The 21,693-nt window shown below is 44.4% G+C and overlaps 1 protein-coding gene across 4 annotated transcripts in view; it reads left to right on the forward strand.

Annotated features, from left to right (window-relative positions):
* The window catches only part of BBS9 (Bardet-Biedl syndrome 9), a 2,055,975-nt gene that overhangs the window by 171,624 nt on the left and 1,862,658 nt on the right, over positions 1–21,693 (forward strand). For all 4 annotated transcript variants that reach the window (XM_086964810.1, XM_086964812.1, XM_086964809.1 and 1 more), the window contains exon 3: positions 11,173–11,323. In XM_086964810.1, the coding sequence (XP_086820936.1) occupies positions 11,173–11,323 (151 nt within the window). The remainder of the gene's footprint in view (positions 1–11,172; positions 11,324–21,693) is intronic.

Raw genomic sequence — 21,693 nt, forward strand, 5'->3', positions numbered from 1 at the left:
AGTGTATGGCCAAATCTGTATGAGGTTTGTATGAAGGTTTACATTGATTGTCTGGTTGGTGTCGTATATGATGTTAAGTAATTTTTTGTATATAGCTTAATCCCTCTGTTTTGTATTTATTACTGATACACATGTAGAAAGTATTATTTGGTAAATTGAGAGAGTTGTCAAATAAAGCAACTGATGATGCAATAATAAAAATGTGGACCTATATGTTTTAATCATAGGTTCTGGTATAAATAGTCTTTTTTGAAGTTTTGCTCAGTATTGGCACTTATTACGTTTTGTTGTTCCTGCAGTAGGGCGACATCAATATTATGACGTGTTAAGAAGTTCTGTACTTTTCGTAATTTGCGGGAGTCATTAAGCCCTCTGATGTTCCACGGCAGCGCGCGGAGGGAGTCTTTTGCCTTCGGTGCCGCAGGCCAGTTAGGATTCGCCATCATGTATTTCAAAACTAGTAATGCATCCTGACATTCGTAGGTTGCGCATATAATATATACCATACAAACATCTAACTAGCAATGTGAATACGAAAAACAACATAACCTTACCCCCTCATCCCCCTACCTCCTCCCACAGCAGACCACCCACAACTCGGTCGCGCAGCATCCCCCCAGAAATCTCCCCCTCTCCTCCCAAACACTCCCCCTGTGCTTGGTCGCAGATCTGGTGAGTGTTACTCGTGGGCAGAGGTCACTCTGTGAGCAATAAACTTTCAAGTGCTAATAATCTCTCGCCCCAACCTCCGCTTGCCGACTAGAGTTTTCTCAGCCTCCACTTTAATTCGCTCTGTGTCTAACCAGGACTGAGCGATAAGACAACAGTCTCTACTGTTTTCCTGGCCTTTGGTCTGCTATTTGAGAGGAGGCCACCTATACCGGAATACCCCCAATATGACCAGTACACGTCTATGTTACCTTCTGGTTCATGCCACCCTACAGCCTAGCTATGTACACATATCATGTCGTAAGTGTTCATATAACTGGTGTCACAAATGCAGTCCTGGCACTCCCCTAGAAGGTTCTCTGGAATTGGCCTTACTGCTTGCACGGCGCTAGAAGTCAGCAAGCAGCCAGAGCATTATCCCCGCCATCACCCCCCACACCTCCACATTCTCGCGTTCCCCTAATACTTATCAGCAGGGAGCAATTACAGTGCGATCAATCCTGCTCCTCGAGCGATCCTCCCGTTGCTTCTTCCAGTAGTAGATGTTCCGGATTCTGACACTGCTCTTTGAACTAGCCCTTCAGTGCCTTCAGTAAAACCTTCGGGTCAGTGAAGATGTTGGAGCGCCCTTGCTTGTTCACTCTGAGTTTTGCGGGATACAGCATGGTGTAGTTCAGGCCCAGATCGCGCAGCTGCTTTTTCATCGGTACAAATTGTTTACATGCTTCCTGCACCCGAGCAGTGAAATCCGGGAAAATTGAAATCTTTGCGCCCTCAAATGCCAATTCTTGCTTCTCCTGTGCCAGTCGCAAAGCCACATCCCTGTCCTGGTCAGGGGTGTTGAATTTGATAAAATATCTACTTGTCCATAGGGCAGGTTGCTTCATAAATCTACTTGTCCTGCAGCAGAATCCACTTGTCCCTTTGGCGCCACGTAGTGCAGGGACAAATTATGGCAGCAATCTCATTATTTGAGAGCTGTGATATAGCCTCTCTGATTATGCCAGGGCTCACACCATAGTAGTGTTTGAATACTTGCTATCCCCTTATGTTGACACGTTCCCGCAGATCTATATACTAGGGCTGAAGGTAGTGGTAAGCAATAGTTCCAGGGTTAGAATGCCCTTTTGAGTCTCTGCAAACCTACTACCTTGCATGTTTCAAGGTTTTTCAACAACTCATCTCTAATCTTTTCCCATACGGAGAAATGTTGGAAATTTACTCCTGACAATGGCAGACGTAAACCTTCCAGAGGTGGGAAAAAAGTGGTTGAAGGGAAAGTGAACTTTGAAACACTCAGATTTTCGCATGAGCAAATCTACACATGCATATTTGCTTATGCTAAAATGCAGTTCCCAATTATTTTCTAGGAGTACTATTTCATGTCCTACTTCTGTAAATTCTTCGAAATTCCCCAAAGTTGTATATCTGCACTTAATGCAAGGACATAGAACATGGGTGCACTTTTGAGACTTTATTTAATAATTGGGCGTTGACCATGACCTTTTGTGATTATTAAAATTCTGCCTCTCGCTCTCTGTATCTACTGGCTTCACTGTGAGTGACAGCATTCTGCTCTTTCACAAGGAGCATATCGGCAACGAAGGTAGTTTTAGTCAGTGCCAGTACATACGGTGGTAGTGAGTGCTTTTTTAGACCAAAAACGATTTCTGCTTTTGCCAATGTTTGTTATAATGGTGAGGACCCGGCAGCTCCCACACCACTAAGGTTTTACAAAAACCATGTCAAAACAGTTCACACATTGACAAAACTGAAAAAGCTGACCACCAATTTCAGACCTATTGGCGTTGCCAATGCTTGTTTATTTGTGTTTCCCATAATGTTATTGAAACTGGTCACACTAATTTTCCATTATGAATATTTTTGGGAAATACTAGCATGCATCAACATATTTTACTAAATGATGCTGCAAAGAAATGGTAACTGAAATGTTACAGTAGTTTAGCAAACCATTTTTTTCCTGCTTTCATTTTTTTATGAACATTTTATTTTGAAAGCAGAGAATCTTCTATCTTGCTTTCAAGCTTCTGCAAATATTTGTATCAAATCAGAGAGCATTCTGGGAGCATTATACACAGCCTCATATTGCTAAACTTTGAAAATGTGTGTACAGATTTTATACTGGAACCACTGTCAGTAGTGCAGTCAGAGCTTACAACCTATACTTAGACTGTTCACCATAATAATAAAGGTTTTCATTTAACAAACCATAAATACAAGTTTGAACAGCATTAACATATAGACAAGAATATTACCTTAACTACAGATAGTGCCCTTCCCTGATCCATAATGTGGTACTGCAAACTGGCAGCCAAAGGGTTTGTGCTGCAGGGGTTGGGACTACTTGTCTCAAGGACAAAATACACATGAAAACTTGTTACCCTTGACCCCAAACAATATGTTCTGGGAGTCATAGGAATTCCACATCCCTGCGGGTAGTTGAGCAGTTTCGCTATGATTGGGCGTGGCAGAGCGCCTGGTGGCGGCCGAGGTCCCAGAGTACGATGCGCTCTCTCCAATACGAATATGTTGGAGAAGACGCCTTCCCCAGAAGGCTCACCAGTAGCTTCTCAACAAAGTGTTCCATGTTTCTTGTAGGAGTAGTTTCTGGTAGGCCCGTAATTCATAGGTAACAGCGCCTTGAGCAAGCCTCCAAGTCCTCGGTCTTGTCTTGCAGGACCCGCATGACCTTACCAAGTTGTTTGTGGTTGGAGTCCAGTGTGTTCTGCGCTTCCTCCACCTCCGCGAGTCTCCGTTCCGACATATCCAGTCTCTTCACATGCTTATCCAGACGTGCCACCATTCTGTCTATTCGGTATGAAAGGGCGTTCATTTTAGTACCTAAGGAGGTGATACCATTCTGCAGACTTTTCTCCATCGAGAGGAGCATGCTCCTGATGTCTGGTTCGCCTTCAGCAGATGGTGGCGTCCTAGGGACTTCCTCAGTAGTGGCATTGTGTGATTTAGAACGTTTCTGCTCGAAGGTGAGCTTTGGCTGCGTTCTTTCTGTTCTGCCCATGATCTCCTCTATGTAAAGACAGCCGTCTAATGGCTGCGTGTTGCCACCTCTAGGGCCTGTGCCAGCGTGGATTAGGCAGGATCCTTGCACCTCTGGCTTCTTCAGCAACCCAGTCTACTGAAACTAGATATGATGCGGTCTGGGGCTGAATGGAGCAGCCGGACAAGCAGTCAGGCACCTCCCCCGCCACCAGTGGCACCACCGCTGGTCATGTAGGGTTTTGTACTCAGCTGCCCGAGTCGTAGTGTTGTAGTGTTCCCAGTTCCACCTCTAGTCTGTGTCTCTCCAGCTTTACCGCTCCAGGGCAGCACTCCTCTTATTTGACTTGGCACACCGTGGTACTGCCTATCTGCACCAGAGGGGCACTTCCAGTTCCGAGTCATGCCATTTGGGTTGAAGAATGCCCCTTCCTCATTCCAGAGACTGCTTAACCAGGTATTGACTGGGCTGGAGGAACTCCCCGCCGCATACCCGGATGAAATTGCTGTGTTTAGCTCCATGTGGGAAGAACACGTGCAACACCTCTGAGAAGTGTTGAAGGCTCTGCAAAGGGCAGGCCTCACTATCAAGGCCAGCAAGTGCCAGATAGGGCCGGGATCTGTGGTGTACTTGGGACACCAGGTAGGGAGCGGCCAGGTGGCGTCCCACAGGCGAAGATTGATACCATTCTGGCTTGGGAGCCCCCAAGACCCAGACAGAGGTGAGAGCCTTTTTAGGTCTCACCGGGTATTACAGACGGTTTGTCAAGGGATATGGCACCATTGTTGCCCCTTGACAGAGCTGCCCAGGAAAGTGAACTGGACCGTAGCCTGACAAACTGCTTTTGATGCCCTGAAGACTGCCATGTGCACAGCACCGGTGCTCAAGACACCCGACTGCTTGTAGTAATCTAGTCCCTTTCTTCTATGTCTATGTTCTATTAGAACATTATCTGGTCATGTCCATTCCTATGGATACAGAATGTTTAGCTTTGAATACTGCCCTAGGATCTCGCTGGTCAGTTCCTGGGAGCTCTTGTGACTAATGGCTAATAAATGATACCAGTCTCATCATTTGTGGTTGTGTGGGCTTACTTCAAATTGGCGACGAGGACTGGCCATTAGTCACCTAACCCACATGTGTACAAGCTGCTGAATTGTTTTGGAGTGAATTTGGAAGAAAAATATCGAAATATTTTAAAATTTCAACTCTCACGCTGATGGGATCAGTGATCTCAGTGTTTATCAGCAGTGACTAATGGCTAATAAATGATACCTGTCTCATCATTTGTGGTTTGTGTGGGCTTACTTCACTTCTCCAGTGAGTTCATAGTGCAGACAGATGCTTCAGATCATGGTGTGGGAGCAGTACTTTAGCAGATCAACGACGAGGGCTGGGACCAACCTGTAGCTTTCATTAGTAGGAGGCTACTCCCCAGGGAACAGAAGTGGAGTGCAATTGAAAATGAAGCTTTTGCTGTGGTCTGGGCAGATGGTTAATGCAGATCAGGGGTGAGAACCCAAAACTGTTGAGGTGGTCCATCTCCCTACAGGGAATGGACTTTACGGTGGAATACCGCCCTGACAGAGAACACGCCAATGCTGATGGTCTGTCCAGGTTTTTCCGCCTTAGTGAAGATTACTCCCAAGAGTGTGGGTAGTTCTCCCCACTTTCAGCTGGAGGGGACACGTGTTAGACCTGTCATCTTTGGCGCGGTTTCCCCTTATCTTTTTGCCTCTACCTCCTGTATTTTTGATGCTGTGCTGGATTTCGTTTTTGCTGGTTTAGATGCTTTGGGCACTTTGCCACTGCTGTCCAGTGTCAAGGTTCAAGTGCTCCCTGTGTAGATTGATATTGTGATTGGTTATCCATGATTGGGCTACTTGTCACCAAGAAGTCCCTAGTAAAGTGCACTGAGTGTGCCAGGGCTGGTGATAACAAATGCTACTAGTGGGCCTGCAGCACTGATTGTGCCACCCACATGAGTAGCCATACAATGGTGTCTCAGGGTTGCCACCGCAGTGCCTGTGTGCAGTCTGTGAACTGCCATGTCCTCCTGGTCAGTGTCCCCACTGGCCAGGCCTAACCCTTCCCATCCTGTACACATTGGTCACCCCTGTGGAAGGCCCAAGGTACCCCCTTGGGCAGGGTGAAGGGTAGAGCATGTACGAGTGCAGGTGACAAGCTCTGGTAGTAAATTACAGCCATTTTTGTTTTTTCACTATTGTAAGGCTATCTTGCCCCATAGGCTATCATGGGGAATGCTGGCTACAGTGGCTACCAGCATAATGTTGCATAGGAGCAAGATAGGACATACAAGTCTGGTATCCCTGAACTCAGAATTTAATAACACATCTTTTAGGAAAGGTTGTTTTTAAATCCTGTGTTTGAGAACAGCACTTTTAGAAAGTTGCTGTTCTCTTGTCTGACCTTTCTGTGTGCCTTGGCCTGTTTGTGTATTGACTGTCTGGTTTAAGAGTGAAAGAGGCTGGGAGCCCCCAGGATGCTGGCTGAGTCAGCCCTAGGCTGAATGACTGCATCTGCATCTGGAGTGGTGGGAGGGGATAGCAACTGGGCCTGAATAGGGCTGTGCCTGCCTCCCACAATGCTGGCTCCACCTCCTGCTGGGCGGCTGACGACCCTGCCCCTCTCCCTGAAAGGAAAGGAGAGGCCTCAAACAAAGTGCTCAAGGAACACCCAGAACTAGTTCAGACGGGGCTCAGAGCCCTTCTGCACAAAGGGATCAAAGACTTTTAGGGGTATAAGTACAGTACCCCTGACTACAGAAAATTAGATCATCCTGGAATCAAGAAGGAACCTCTTCCAAGGAGAAAGCTGAAACTGAAGACGGAAGACTGTCCTGCTGTTGCTCCCCTGGACTAACCTGCTGTTACTTTGCTGCCAAGGAGAGGGGAAGGACTTTGCTTTGTGCTGTGTCCCCTTGCTTGAAAGAATCCAAAAGGGCCTGAAAAGAGCTGGCTCCCTGAACTCTGCTGAGAGGGTTCTGTCCTTCCTAGAGTGCTTGGGCCAGTTGTGGTGCCTCTGGAAGTTGTACCTGTGTTGGGAAGCTGGAAACCAAGATTTTAAAGGCTTTCTGCGAGTTTTGTGGCATTGCTCGCTTGCGGAGCGCATCCCCGTCAGTGCGAGGAAATTCCCGCCGCTACGAAGGCCGAGATCGTCGCAGCGCTAGTTGCGTCTGCCAGAGTCGTCGCATCCTTCGTTTGCGGGACGCACCAGTACAGTGCAGGAAGATTGGTAACATGTACAATGGGACCCCCTCAAAGAGCGAATGTGGCCAAGGGACAGAGGGGAGGAACAATGAAACTAGAAATAGAAAAAAATCCCTTCAATGGCCATATACTTCAATTGTGTGCATGCATCAATACATATCAAAGACTAGTGACAGAAGGAAGGTAATACTAAACAGAAATCATTCAAAAAATTGTATTTATTATTTCTCTTTTTTGTAAATATAAATTCATATAAAAATCGTTATAAATCAAGCAATTCTATAGAAAACACATCAATTAATTATACAAATTCATGAAAGACATAATAGAATCATAAAAATAAGCAACAAATAAATATATATACCCCATGGTGTCAGACATACAACCAACTTACTCTCGTGCTACCAAGCATACTACAATCAAACCTCATACATTGATGAAAAAAGGAACTGGTAAACAATTAGCCAGATCACACAGCTAAAATTGTTCAAGGGCTACAGGAAAGGAATAACGGCCCTTGTAGCAGGTCTACGCGCGTTTCGGTGGTTCAAGCCACCTTCATCAGGACCTTGTTCACCATTTAGTGCAGAACCCGGGGATCAGACAGGACAGAAAACAAAAGAGCACAATGAGTATTTTTCCTTTTTAAAGTGCGATTATAGAGGTCACATGAAGGACCAGATCAATTGAACAGCATCAATAGCGTCGTTCATAATGGGAGCAAAAAAGGCATGTGAGACTCAGGACTTCATCCGTATTGATGGCAAGGTGGTCGCAGTGTGTCCTTGTTCAGTGGAACTTCACGCAATTCATCTATGTGTCGTATTAAAAAGAAGATCTCAAGTTGATTGGGGCTGACGGCGAAGGGACTAAGTACTGTTACTTCCTAATTTATATGCACAGTAGAGATTCAGTCCATTGGTAAACTGCTTTATTGTATACCAGCGACTCTTAAGGTCCGTGGTAACGCGCCGTAATCCTTCTCCGTCACTGCGCCCCTTGGTGACAGTGCAGGAAGATTACCATCGCTGCGAGTGTTGTCGCAAAGCCTGTTGTCAGTGGGTGAGATCGTCGCACCGCTTGCTTGCGGACCGCATCACGTCGCTGCGAGCATGGTCGCAGAGCCATCGCATTGAGGAGCTGTGAGAGGAAGATCGCCGCTGGACCGCGCATAGTCGCCCCGGAGATCGTCGCAGCTCCAAAGATCATTGCATCGTGCCTTTGCAAGCTTTTTCACTACGGAACCTCCGCACCGGAATACATACAAGGTATCGTATCCCTTCCTGTGCAGACCGGAGATACCCCAACGTGCCCGCTACATCGAGTGGGGTTGTTGCATCGCCTCCCTAAGGGCTCAGGAGTGACGCATCGCTTGTTTTCCACTGCACCAGCTTCTTTTTTGGAACTTTATCGCATTTAAAGGTACTGTTGGCTAAACGTGATGCACTGTGAACTTTTCACGCAACTGTGGATTATTTTATCGCAACTTTAAGAAGTCTTTTGCAACCACATTCTTGAACTGTGTATGTTGAATTTTTGTCGTTTTGGTCTTGTGTAGTTTAGATTAAATACCTTTATTTTTTTAAACTGTTTTGGAGTCAGTTTGTGGTGTTTTCACTGTGTTACTGTGAGTGTTGGTACAAATACTTTACACATTGCCTTTGATAAGCCTTGACTGCTCGTGCCAAGCTACCAAGGGGGTGAGCAGGGGTTATCTCAGAGGGTTTCCTCCTTACCCTGACTAGAAGCAAGGGTCCCTATTTGGACAGTGGTACCTACCTCTGCCAACTAGAGACCCCCAGTTCTAACAGGCGGTTTCCCACGGCAGGTCAGCGGTGCATGCGCAGCAGATTATCCAATGCCTCTGCTGTCTCCAAAACCCCCGGGGTGTGCAACAGCAGGGATCAAATGCCTGAGGCCGCGCACACCGGTGCTTGCTAACAAGCATACACCACATGCACTCCGACTCAGCCCTGCCTCCCGCTCCCCTCTAGGCCGGGGATCTCAGGCCCAGCAGGGCGCCTTATGCCTGCGGCAATATCTCCAGTTTGGGGTGAGGCAGGAGGACCTGGATTCAATTGATGTGTAGCTGGCGGTGTCCGACGGCAGTCGATCGGCCAGAAAGCTATTATGTCTGTGGAAACTGCAGGATTATGTCAGGATGTTGTGTCGGCAATGTGGAGATCAAGTGGCCATCTCGGTCGCGAGCAAGCTCCGCCCCACTTCCACTCTTAACTCGCCAGAGCACTGTATCCCTTTACAACAGGCAGGAGGCACAACTCCAGGTCAACAGAGACCTGAGGAGCCTCACACAACAATCATCCATCATTTTCTGTTAGTTGCCATACACAAAAGGAGTCAAAGTGTTTCCAGTCAAAGCCCTTATCACAGTGCTTAAACTCAATAATCTCTTACACAGATATGCCCCTACACCTCCTATGCAGTACACACATGGAAGCAGAAGGCGCTTGTTAAGGGAGAGTGGACGCTTTTTAGACTGGGGCCAGCAGGCAACTCTCCCTGAAGCAAACAGCCAAAAAGGCCTGTCCTTTCACTAAATAGCTTACTGCGACCACAACAAATCCCACAGAAACAGGTGAGGGCAGTGGCCACTCGGTGGAAGTGGGGTGCTCTTTGTGTGCCTCCTAGACCTCAGAGCACACCTATCGTAACCTGAGAGAATCCTCTAAAAGCCAGCAAGATGATCAGTTTATAGGTTTATTGAACAAAAACGACAATACATGAATGTACAATAACCAAATCAGACACGGCACACCAGAAGCATTCAGGTGACTTTTACATCCCTACAGCAACATCCCTCTTGCATTGTAAGTAAAGAATAAATAATTGGATTAGTCAGAAAACCTTGCACCCGATCCGTAAAATAAATAGTTTCGAGCAGATCTATAATAGCATAACTAATTCTTACCGAGGGTTATTTCAGTTGCTTGCTGTTGTGTCCAAACCAAAAGGTTTAGGAACTCCATATGTTCAAATTCTATACAGGCCAGCATGTTCATTGTTTATAGGTTAAGGAGCTCTGTTGCGATGACAAGGTCTAGAAAGAAGTGACCATATTGTACTGTATGCTCATGTGCTTTCATAAATATATGATCTGAAAATCGTTACATGAATCACATGAGTTCCTGACATATATATCAAGGTAACGCTGTAGCTCAGTCTTTTTGACTACTCAGCAAAGAATCATTAGAGGAAGTGTTGCAAAAGAAAGGGTCATTATTAAGTTCCAAAGATAATTTGTATTTCCCACATCAGCTAAACATATGTAATAGACTAGTAGTAACATATGGAGTCTAGGGAAATAATTTATCAACACTTCCAAAGATTCAGTCGTGCATTTTGAGAATCAGTTATGCTATAAGATAAAAAGATTCATAAAAGTAATTCACACTTTAGTTGTATACACACATTTTACTAGGTTTTTAATATGATCGTCATATCTGGATTTTAGAAGATTTGCAAACACTAAGGATTAGATCAAGCCTTTGTACATGATACCAAACATCAAGTTAACAAGAGATGTATTCAGCATATGGTGCCATGCTGAAACTCCCAGTTTGAATTCATTGCAACACAAAGGAATCACGTTCTTGCTGTAATAGTTTTCTTAAAAATTGTATACAATTTCTAATACAGACTGTCAAGTTATATTCACATATAATTAAATGCTATGCACGTGTGTTACAGTTTTAAATTAGTTGATAGGAAAGTCAACAGAACGATGTGCTTTTTTAAAGAGACTTTCCCAGGTTCCATGCTGGACCCTGAACTTATACTTTGTCATATGGATTGGCCATAAGAAAGCACATACGGGTGGCTTCTTTCACTTAGTATTTAAACATTTAAAAATATCTGTATTGAGTTGCTTTCCAAGCTAGTGTTGACCTTAAGAATGGATGTGTTCTATCCGACTGAAGCTTTTGATTGTCTTCTTCTGTCAGCAGACACATCTTGACACGATTTTAACTTCCCCTGCTCTGGTGTAAATCATTTTATTTTAACAGTGTTCCTCACCAGTGAAAGGCTCCAGTATTTTATAGTTTGTTGACGTTGAATGTATTTCTCTACTTCTTATTAGTCTCGCCAGTTGTAATGCCTACATTAGATATAGCATGTAATTAAAACACACACAGAGCTGAGTTACTTTGAAACACCTTGGTATGTGGTTAGAGTTATTACGTTGTGTTTGTCATCAAGATGTCCCTTTCAACTGATTGTTTTTTTCCACAACAGATAAAATAATTGTAGGCAGCTACATGGGCTTTATTAGAATCTTTGCGCCCCACCCTGTACAGGCTGGTAATGAAATGCAAGCTGATGATTTAATCCTTGAAGTGCAGTTGAGAGATCCTGTGCTACAGGTGGATGTTGGAAAATTTGTTTCGTAAGTATAACTCCTTGGTTTACATTATTCTTAGAATTGCAGGTGAAATAACTTTTGTGCTTCATCCCATGTTGTACTGTTTGTGTGTCTCTAAAACTCTTGGATTATGATGGAACCAATGAATTGTTGTTCTGAGCTTTAGTGTTTAGCAATTTAAAATATTCTTTATAATCAATTACTTTCTGTATGTTACTTTTGCAATTGGCAAACACTTGTACATGGTACTATTGTGTTTTCTTTATAATTCATATACTAATGTTTACTGGTTGCTACTAGAGATCCACAAGGATGACATCTTTCACAAGAAAGGCTTGAAATATTCAATAAGAAATTTGGTGCTGAACATTTTTGAAATATAGAAGCTTTCCAATAGACCATGCGTATGCTTGTGAAAAAATCAAGAAGTGTCTGATTCTCGAAGTATTTTGTGCTCGTAACTTCGATTTGGGTGCCCAAAATACTGCATTTACTAATATAATTTCCCTTTTCTAATTCCCAGAATGAAAATCACAGAATTTTGACACATAGATATTGCTGCGCTGAGAGTCGTAATCTAAGCAGAGCTCTCGGCTCTAGAACGAAGGTTAATTTTACTATTTGATGTGGCAAATCATACTTGAAACTTTAATTATTTCTAAAAATGAACTATTGCTGTTCACAGTACTAGGGAAACAGGAAAGAAACAAGAAGATTCTGGTTTTCAAAGTTAATTCATGTTAAGCCGGCCTCGCTCATTCATCTGCTTGTAAGTGAGTACCATATGAAAGCTAGAACCCGCAAGAAGCAATTCTTTGGCCCCTTTTCTGTAGAAAATTAGGGGATTTTGAAAAGAAATGTTGAATAAAGTGCAAACTTTGGCAGTAAAAGTGCATCAGCATAAAGCAAACTGAATCGTGAAGCTGAATCTCAAAACTGGAATGCACTACTGATACTTCGGAGGAAAATATATAGCGGGTTAAATTAGATCTTAAAATTGCTCTGCCTAGAATTGAAGACCGAGGAGGAAGGAACAGATTGCAAAATATATGAATAATTGGGTTAATTGAAATGAACAAAAACTGAACATTATGTGGATGTATGCATCACCTTATACAGGCTGAAACTGAACTTTTTGCAAGGAGCACCGGTTGAACATTGTTTTTGCTGAATTGGAATTTTATATGCATTGTGCCTGTTATATTTTAGCTCCACAAAGGTAGTGAGAGGGTGGACAAAGAGAATGTAAAATATTCTCCTCCAGGAACTGAAAGGCCGTACTGCAATATGAATGAATTATTTTCACCCTATTTGTGAACCATATGGGGAGCTAGCAAAGTAGCTCACCTTTTTCTTGTAAAGAATGCACCAATAGAGACATTACATATGCCAAAATACTTTATGTTGGTATACATACAATGCACTGGTCTGGTGAAACAATACAATGTGCACCGGCTGTGTGGGCCCCTTTCACTAAAATTTTACGAGCAGAAAACTGATAAATACACTTCCCAGCTCAAGGCGAGGAAAACAAGAACCCTTTTAAGGCTTGGCTGCCCCCAATCCAAGAACGATACTGATCTTTACCCAATTTTTATTCTTCCCCCTTATCTCTAGTGACCGCTGCAAAAAAACATTCAAGTACTTACATGTTGCTGCCTAAATCAGACTACCGAAAATGCTAGAGTTCAGAACGACTAGTATAATTTAGTTTGACAACAAATATTGCTTCATCAAGTTCTTGCTTCAGCACTCTTGCCCTTTTTAGGACTCTGGCTCTGCGTACACTGCGCAAGCGCAGTGTCTCGCAGAGCGAGAGTCCTATTCCGGGCGTGTTGAAAATGGACTTTGAAATTCCACATATGGATTTCCAAGGTCCATTTCATTGGTCTTCGGGTGCGTGCTGTTTTTAAACAGAACACGCAATAGGCCATAGGCGGTCGCGTAGCTCCGCCTATGGCCTATTGGTGTCTGTTACGTGCACCAGACGCCATATGTTTTGAATTATTAAGGCAATTCAAAACATATGCTCGCAGTGGCGCTCACCACTGTCGAGCTTTTTAAAAAGAATTTTTTTTTATCCATTTCACGGCGCAGCTCTCCTTGTTTTTATTTTCGCTGACAAATGGCTCCTTGCATGCTTGTTGTAGTTAAATATTTGCAGATGAAAAAAATCAAGTGGCATAAACCACACATCTAGTTGTGCAGAGTGTGATTATATACCATTTATTACTACTGTTAAGGGGGCATGGACATCAAGACCTACGCGGTGCATCGCCCCATGACTTGTGCCTCCAACTTGTTTTATTAGGTGCAGTTGCAGCATTCTAGACCGCAACTGTTTCAATGTAGCAAGCTTCAGGGGGTGTGTGTTGGCCAGCCCTCTTTTTTTGCGTGCTGGTTCAGTCCACAAGAGGAAAAACTGCAGATCTTCTTTCAGTGTGGAGTGCTGTTGTGTTTTTCGCAGGCCCTTGGTCTGTTTATCTCAGCCAGTGGGGCTGGGGCAGTCGTGGACAGGGGGTGGCATGTCATCATCCATGAACCATGTAGCAGGAACTGCACCTTCTCTACCCATAAAGAAACATCTTCTTAAAAAGAGTGCTTTATCTCTGAAGGCCAAGAAGAAGTGGTGACTTTTGCAGTGACTGTAGAAAAACTTGGGGAAATATCTTTTGCCACTACCTCCTTTACAAACATGTGGCCATGCAAGGACAGAAATGCTGGTCAAGCATGGAAGGATTAGAAGTCCACAACTTCACACTGGAGGACAGGATCCAACTGGCCGTTCCGACAACCATAGCACAGTATATAAGAAAATAAATGCTATTAAAGCACAGCAGACGTGACCCTAAACCTTGCCTGGTGGAGGTACTCGGCCCGCGATGGCAACATCTCTTCAATGGATGAGGCAAGCACAAGCAAAAGCAAAGTCCTTTTGTACAATGCGCTTATAGACAGATGAAGTTAAATTGCTCAAAGTCTTTTTGCCCCTTTTCTCTCTACCTGTATAGCCTATAGGTTATCACGATTGGGCATAAAAGCTCCAAATGGAAGAAGGCTACCCTTTCTTAGGTGGAGTCCTGGTTGGTAGAAGGAAACCACCCCAACAAAAAATCATTGTCTGATTCCCCATGTTCTGACTCAAGCAGGTGAGACCAGTATTTTAGGTCATAAAGTGCTTAACTGAAAATGCACCCCCTTTTGTTCCCGATGACCAGTAAAAGTCACCTATGAATGATAGTTCTATGTTTGATCCAGACCCGTTGAGATGCTTCGATCCAGTACACAAGGTGGCTTTTGTTGACATGATGTTGAGCTGGAACAGTTTCACACACATTTTTCAGTAAAAGAGCCTGTTGATATTTGCTGCATTTTCACACCAACAGATGCAGAATCAATTGACATTTGAAATAGGGGTAATCGAGATCACCTGTATTTCGTTTTATACAGGATATTGCAGGCGTTCCTGGGGGTTTAGGTAAAAGCTGCACGTTATTTATGCTGTCTCTCGCATTGCCAGGCTGCACAACCACTATTAGACTTGTAAAGGGATGTGAGCCTTGGTAAGTTTCTTCGACCTTTGCCATAAGAAGCCTTATTTACAGGCCTGTCCATAATATTTAAACTTTATCCAAGTGTACCTTGGGAACTGATGAATCACTTTCAAAGCCTGCTTTTTCGAGTGGTACCTCTTCAAATTTAGGCTACGTTTGGCAGCTTTATTTTGGAGTATTTGCTTCATGGTAATGCCTTTTATTGGAGACTTTTACCAAAGCAAAGCCTCTTGCCAACTCCATCCTTGATATTCTTGGCGGAGCAGGAGGATTCTCAGAAAATGGGAAAGTTACAGATTGATGCCCATGACAATTACATTAACTTGGGGAACGAAGGAAAATTTAGCTTCAAAAATGACTATTGGGTTATTTACTTTGAATGATTAGGGTAAAGGGCCATTCGCATTCGTAGTGTGGGCTTTGGCATTCTGTTCCTCCCAGCACCAGTATCTCAATCTTGGATCCATTCAATAATAATAATGTACCCTTCATCCAATATAATACATGGTCCAGGCAAGTTATTATATTGATCTGATGTTGTTTTGTTTAAACCTATGTTTCAGTTCCAAGTCAACATAGTTGAGGGCTTTTTTTACTGCTGATCTCGAGCAATAGTTAGTTAAATTAAATGTAGGCCAAAAACCTCTGCAGCCTACCTGCATGTATGTTCCAGAAGTGGCGAGCCTCCGTAGGGATGTTTTCTTTTGGAGGTTATCCGATGGACATGTGGCTCTTTTGGCAGCTACTCCGTCTTGTGGTATGTGTCCAGGATGGCTTCAGACATGTTTGAGGCATGGCCAGATAACAGTGACATCTCTTTGATGCAGCTTCCTGTATATTGATAATGCTGCTTTGCCTTACTTCCTGCAAGAGGGTGTCAGACATCAGGGTGTGGGCCTTTATTATGAGCTGGCTGGTAACGGGTGCAATATATATTGTACCCCATAAATCCAACTCTGCTTTTAAGGTTGCCATAATTACCACCTATTTACGAGTTTTCCCTGATCATGAGGAATAACTGGACATTTTCCTCCTATAACTATCGACACGCTTAACCAGCCAAAATGTATCGGGGTACGTGATATTTAGTGCAATACTCAGAATACTGATATGTGTTGTTGCTGGAGTAATTTAACAGCCAGTTTGGTTAGATCATTTAAAGGCTACTGGTTTTTAAATCTAAGGAGCTGATACCAAAGAGGATCACTAGTGGATCAATTTTAATACTAAGCAAACTTCTCACACGGGTTTCTGCGATCACCCAAAACTTCACCTAATTCAATGCTTGGAAGAGTATAATAATCCATACTTGTAAAGCAGGAACATATCACCCCTTAAGGTTTCAAGGCGCTGGGGGCCGGCGGTGAGATTAAGTGAGCTGTTGCCCAGGGTCACAAGATGCTGAGCTGGGTTGCCGCGGGGGGTCGAACCGTGACCCCCGTGCTCCGCAGTCAGCACCTCTCCCAGTATACCTTTTTCAACACAAATCAGGTACTGTTTTAGATTCTTGCGTACCCCTAGGCTGGGTAGATGGCTACAGAAGGGTACATGCAGGAAACAGGAGTAGGCATATTTATGTTTGGGGTACACTCGTTGGCATGTAACTTTTTTGTCAGGTGCACTTTTGAAAAAAACATGAACCTTTCTGACTGGTCTGTTGAGTCATTTTTTCAGAACTGTGATGATTAAACCGTTTGGTTGTGTGGCATAGCTGGTGGTAAGCGAGTTTCGGTCAAGCCTAATACTTACCTCAGAGCCTGATATAAAATGTAAATTATACGTTAGGCTGATGCCTACAATTTTAGGTTTGTGTGTTGAAACATTTTAGTCAGAATGGTCTGGTGCTATATAGATTTTCATAAAATGTTAAGCAAGTTGGCATATTTGTATTGAGTGTTTCCATTTATTTATAGCGTGAACAGATTCTGAAAACCCCAGAGCTAAGGAATGAATACTACTGATAAAACAAAACGTAATTGTAGGACACCATCATCAGGACGTATACTGATCTATTAATAAAACGTATTCTCTGAATTAATAATAGAATAAAATTAAATTACAAGAGGCGATTTCCTACATAAAGTGAAATGGAAATACAGTCTATTTTGTGCCTTTTTAGGTCTCGCGACCTATCAATGCGCGCAAGCGCATTGAGCGGAGCGAGAATTCATGTCCTCAAAACGCTTATGAAACCAAGGGTTTCGTTCATGCGGTTTTGTTTAAGTTCACGTGAATCACATGACCAAACAAGCACACGCATCAGCCTCCCTCCTTTCACGGCCGCACAGCACATCAAAGGGCTTCTCCCAGCGTGTGCTGTGTGGCTTCTCCTCCCCTATGCCTGTTTATCTGCACTTCTCCTCCCCTTTCTTCGCTTCATGCTGTCATATCCCTCCCCGTCCGCCTCATCCTCTCTACCCCTCCCTAGCGTCTTTCTACATTCTTCTCTGCTGGCCGTACTTTCAGTTTCCAGGCCGATTGTCCCTCACACCACACTTCAGAACTGCCTAATAGCTCGCTGAGTGGACATTCCATTTCTGGTGTTCAGGATGAAAACTAATAGCTTGTAATAGTTGTTTCTTGATGTTGATGTCTTACATAAAGAAATTATACTCTGACTGTCAACCATCCACAAGCTGATATCTAAAATCACTGCATGTTTTCTGCTCATCTGGCTAGTAAACCGTAAATCTTCCCAAAAGTTTTACAAATTGAGAAACTCTGCAGCTGTATGAACTACCCACACTCACATTTAAAATGCAACAATCGACCTTCGTTGCTTGTGCAGTGAGCTAAAAAACGGTGATGGATCAAGCCCTGATCTTTGGACTGGGTAAGAGTGGTCTGCTTAATTCAGACACTCTGTTCATCACCACCCCCTTTTCTGAATCATTTTGTCCACCATAAGCGTGGAAGGGTATACTCAGATGTGAGTCCCTTGCTCATTGCACCATCAGGATTCAAGCAAGCCGGGCCGACGACGGCTGTAATGCCAGAAACCGGTCCCCGGAAGCTTGTTTCCTTCCCAGTATAAGAATTGGCTTGGTAGTTTGGTTTGCCCTGTTCCCATCATGCACTGGGACAGGAACAGACTAATTTGCATGTAGCCAGGTTCTGAGCTGGGATGGTGCAGTGAGCTAAAAAACGGTGATGGATCAAGCCCTGATCTTTGGACTGGGTAAGAGTGGTCTGCTTAATTCAGACACTCTGTTCATCACCACCCCCTTTTCTGAATCATTGTTTTTCTCTTACCAGCATCTGCTGCCGGTCTGAGTCGAATAACCGTGCCTCTCTCCTGATAACCTCTCTGCAACTTTCTTTCCAATTTTACCCCACTCCGCAAGTCTCTCTTCTGTCCCTTCTCGAAACTCTCTGCAGCTTTCCTGCCAGTAAGCCCTTCGCTCCATGTCCCTCTTCGCTCTTCCTCTGCCTACTCGACTTCGCTCACCTCTCCGTCTCTTCTATCTATCAGTCCTTAGTAAGCCAACCTCTCTCCTCAAAATCCGCTGCGGTCTGTGCTTCTCAGTACGTCTCTAACCTGTTGCCATCTCCGACCAGCCCCCTTCAGAGCCTTTCTCTTCTCTCAAATCTCAAACCTGCTAGTCAGGTTGTCTCCCTCTACCCCGCCTCTCTTACCTCGGATGCCCCATGCCTTTCGTGACCCTGTTTCTCTCCTATAGGCACTTCCTGCCAGCTTTCCCTACTCGGCCGGTCCTCTTCTGCCTGTCTCTCTCCTGCTGCCCACTACTCAGTATGTCCATTTCGCCTCACCCTCTCTCTTGATGATCTCCATCTTGACCACTCTCTCCCCTAAGGCCTCTGTTGAGGGCGTCTTATGTTCCACTTCCTGTTCCTTCATTGATCAGTCTCCTTCTGTTCTCCCACCCGTGTCTCGTGTCCACTACGTCTTTCTCTTTTCTCAGTCTCTTTTCCTGCTCACTCTTTTCGGTATTTGCTTCCCCTCTTCTCTTTTGTGTCCCTCGCGCTTTCTTTTATTCGGCTACCTGTGCCAGTCTCTCCTCTGAACCTTTATTTGTGGCTGTCCATTGCCATGGAAGCCTGATGTGGCCACCGTACAAAAGAGGCAGGGAGTGTCAAAGCTTACAGCCTGGGCCCTTTTACTACACCGGTCCATGGTCCGCTGAGGATTCCATTCCCTGCGCGCACAACCTGCTTAGGTAAATACCCATCTATCCACAAAAGGGCAGGGATTTGTGGTGTGTTTAAATCTATCATGTATTTTCCTCCCTCACAACCACAAGCACACTCATAAATGGTTTAAAGTAGGTGTCTTAATTCTGTATGATAGAATGAGGCCCTGTCTGTGTGTGGTGTGAATCGTGTAGTGTTTGTAGCTTCATAAGCTCACAGGCTTTCTCTCCTTTTGTCATACCCCACAGCCATCTGTTGCTTTGCGATCGGCCTCAGGCCGGAATTTCTCCTCCCCTAATTATTCACTGCATGCCCGGCCGGCACATCAAAGGCTGCTGCTCCCCATGTGTCTCGTCACCCTTCCTCCCTTGTTGTTCTTTGCCTGCTGGTTTATTTTGTAGACCGTAGTTTTGAGTAAGTACTATGTAAGCAGCTTGAAACACCACGCACCATTCCCTCTTAGTTCCCGAGTTTGCACGGCAACACTTTGACTTAAAATGTAACTCCACTGAGCCGCTTTCAATACTAATGTAAAGGAGTAGCAGAGGTGAACTCCACTAACACAATTCATGGCAGTGTGCCTTTATTTATTTATTAAAGGTGCAGCTTTCACTTTGAGCTTGCATGTCTTTGTTCAGAATCAGCGCCACTTTCATGCCCCCTGATTAGTTAATTAAATACTATTATTTTTGTGTTTTCCTTCATTACAGAAAATTAAAATAAACACCTGGCTATAGTATGAATGCAGCTCATTACAAGGAGCCCGGGTGCTTAATTTTGTGACACAGAGTTTATCATGATTATATTGTACACTACTCCGGTGTGGTGGGACTGGCTGACTCACTCCATTGTGGTTATGAAGATGAGCATCCAGATGCCCTGTGCAGAGGAACAGCTGCCTGTTCGTTTTCACTACACATGGCACCGGCTAACTCTCTCTCTCTATACCCTCCCAACTCCTTTTTTTTCCGCCTTCATCGCTATCGTATCCCTTCAACTCCGATCTTAGCACATACACATTCCAAAAGATCAGGCCCTCCCTCCCACTCGCTGGCTCCCCCTGTAGGGCATGGCTGGTTATCAGCAGCTCTGGTGCATCTTCAGGTACCCGAAATCAAAATGTATAATCCTATTCATGGCAGACTCTGTACTAGAATCAGCTGCCTAACCAGTGATGTGATGTTATGTCTTCTAACATTGTGACGCATTCGCCTCATCTCCTGCGTTCATTCTTTCCAAGGAGAGCCAGTCACTTTCTTTCTCTGGTTTCCGCTCGATTTTCTTCTACATACGGGATGCTCCATTTCCTTCTCCATCATGGGTGTAGGATGACCATTGCCAGGCACTATTATTAATTGATATGTACAATGCTGCAGGGGAGATTGTTCTATGACCTTCATACACCCTCACCCTCACACCCCCTCACTCACCCTCTCTCACCCTCACATATACTCACTCACCCTCACACCCCCACACCCCCTCACTCACCCACACACCCTCACTCACCCTCACACACCCCACTCTCACACACCCTCACCCTCCCTCACCCTTACCCTCACACCCCCCCACCCTCACACACCCTCACTCACCCTCTCACCCTCGCACACAATCTCACCCCCTCAGCACCACCACATTATCACTCAGCACCACCACATTATCACTCAGCACCACTCAGCACCACCACAGCACCACTCAGCACCACCACAGCACCACTCAGCACCACCACAGCACCACTACAGCACCACTACAGCACCACTACAGCACCACTCAGCAGCACCACTCAGCACCACCACAGCACCTCTCAGCACTACCACAGCACCACCACAGCACCGCTCAGCACCACCACAGCACCACTCAGCAGCACCACCACAGCACCACCACAGCACCACCACAGCATCACTCAGCAGCACCACCACAGCATCACTCAGCAGCACCACCACAGCATCACTCAGCAGCGCCACCACAGCATCACTCAGCAGCGCCACATTATCACTCATCAATCATTATCACTCAGAACCACCACAGCACCACCTCAGCATCACTCAGCACCATCCCAGTATCACTCAGCAGCACCACTCAGCATCACCACAGCACCACTCAGCACCCCTCAGCGCCACCCAAGCATCAATCTGCGCAACCATTCAACAACAACTGGTTTAAATATGTTCTCTCAATGTTTCAAGCTTTATTACAAATGTCACAAAAAGATGTTAATATTTCACTTCTGTTCTTGGATTTTCGTCACAATAAAATACACTGAACATAATCTTCACAAAAGTTATTTACAAAAGTTTAGGCTATTGCCATTATAAATTAAAATCACTTTTATTTAAGTATTAATTATTTAAAACAATTAAAAGCCTTTTGTAATATCAATACATCTAAGTCACGAAAATACAAACATGTTGCATTACAAATACTATAGGTGTCACATTTGCGAAAGTTAAAACTATTGGCATTGTAAATGACAAAGCTATTAATTTAGCTATTTTCAAAACCAACACATAAATAAAAAAAATTGTCATTTACAAGACCAATAGCTCAAACTTTCCTAATGCGAGACCTATTAGCAACGCCAGTGCTTGTTCATGTTGTGATTGGCCGGTAATCTTAGCTTGCTTAAGCTAACTCCAAAACGGCGTAATTAATATGTGAAGTACTCATAGAATAATTTGTTGCAGAAGGGTG

Source organism: Lissotriton vulgaris, chromosome 4_1 (genome assembly GCF_964263255.1).
Source record: "Lissotriton vulgaris chromosome 4_1, aLisVul1.2, whole genome shotgun sequence".
NCBI lineage: Eukaryota > Metazoa > Chordata > Amphibia > Caudata > Salamandridae > Lissotriton > Lissotriton vulgaris.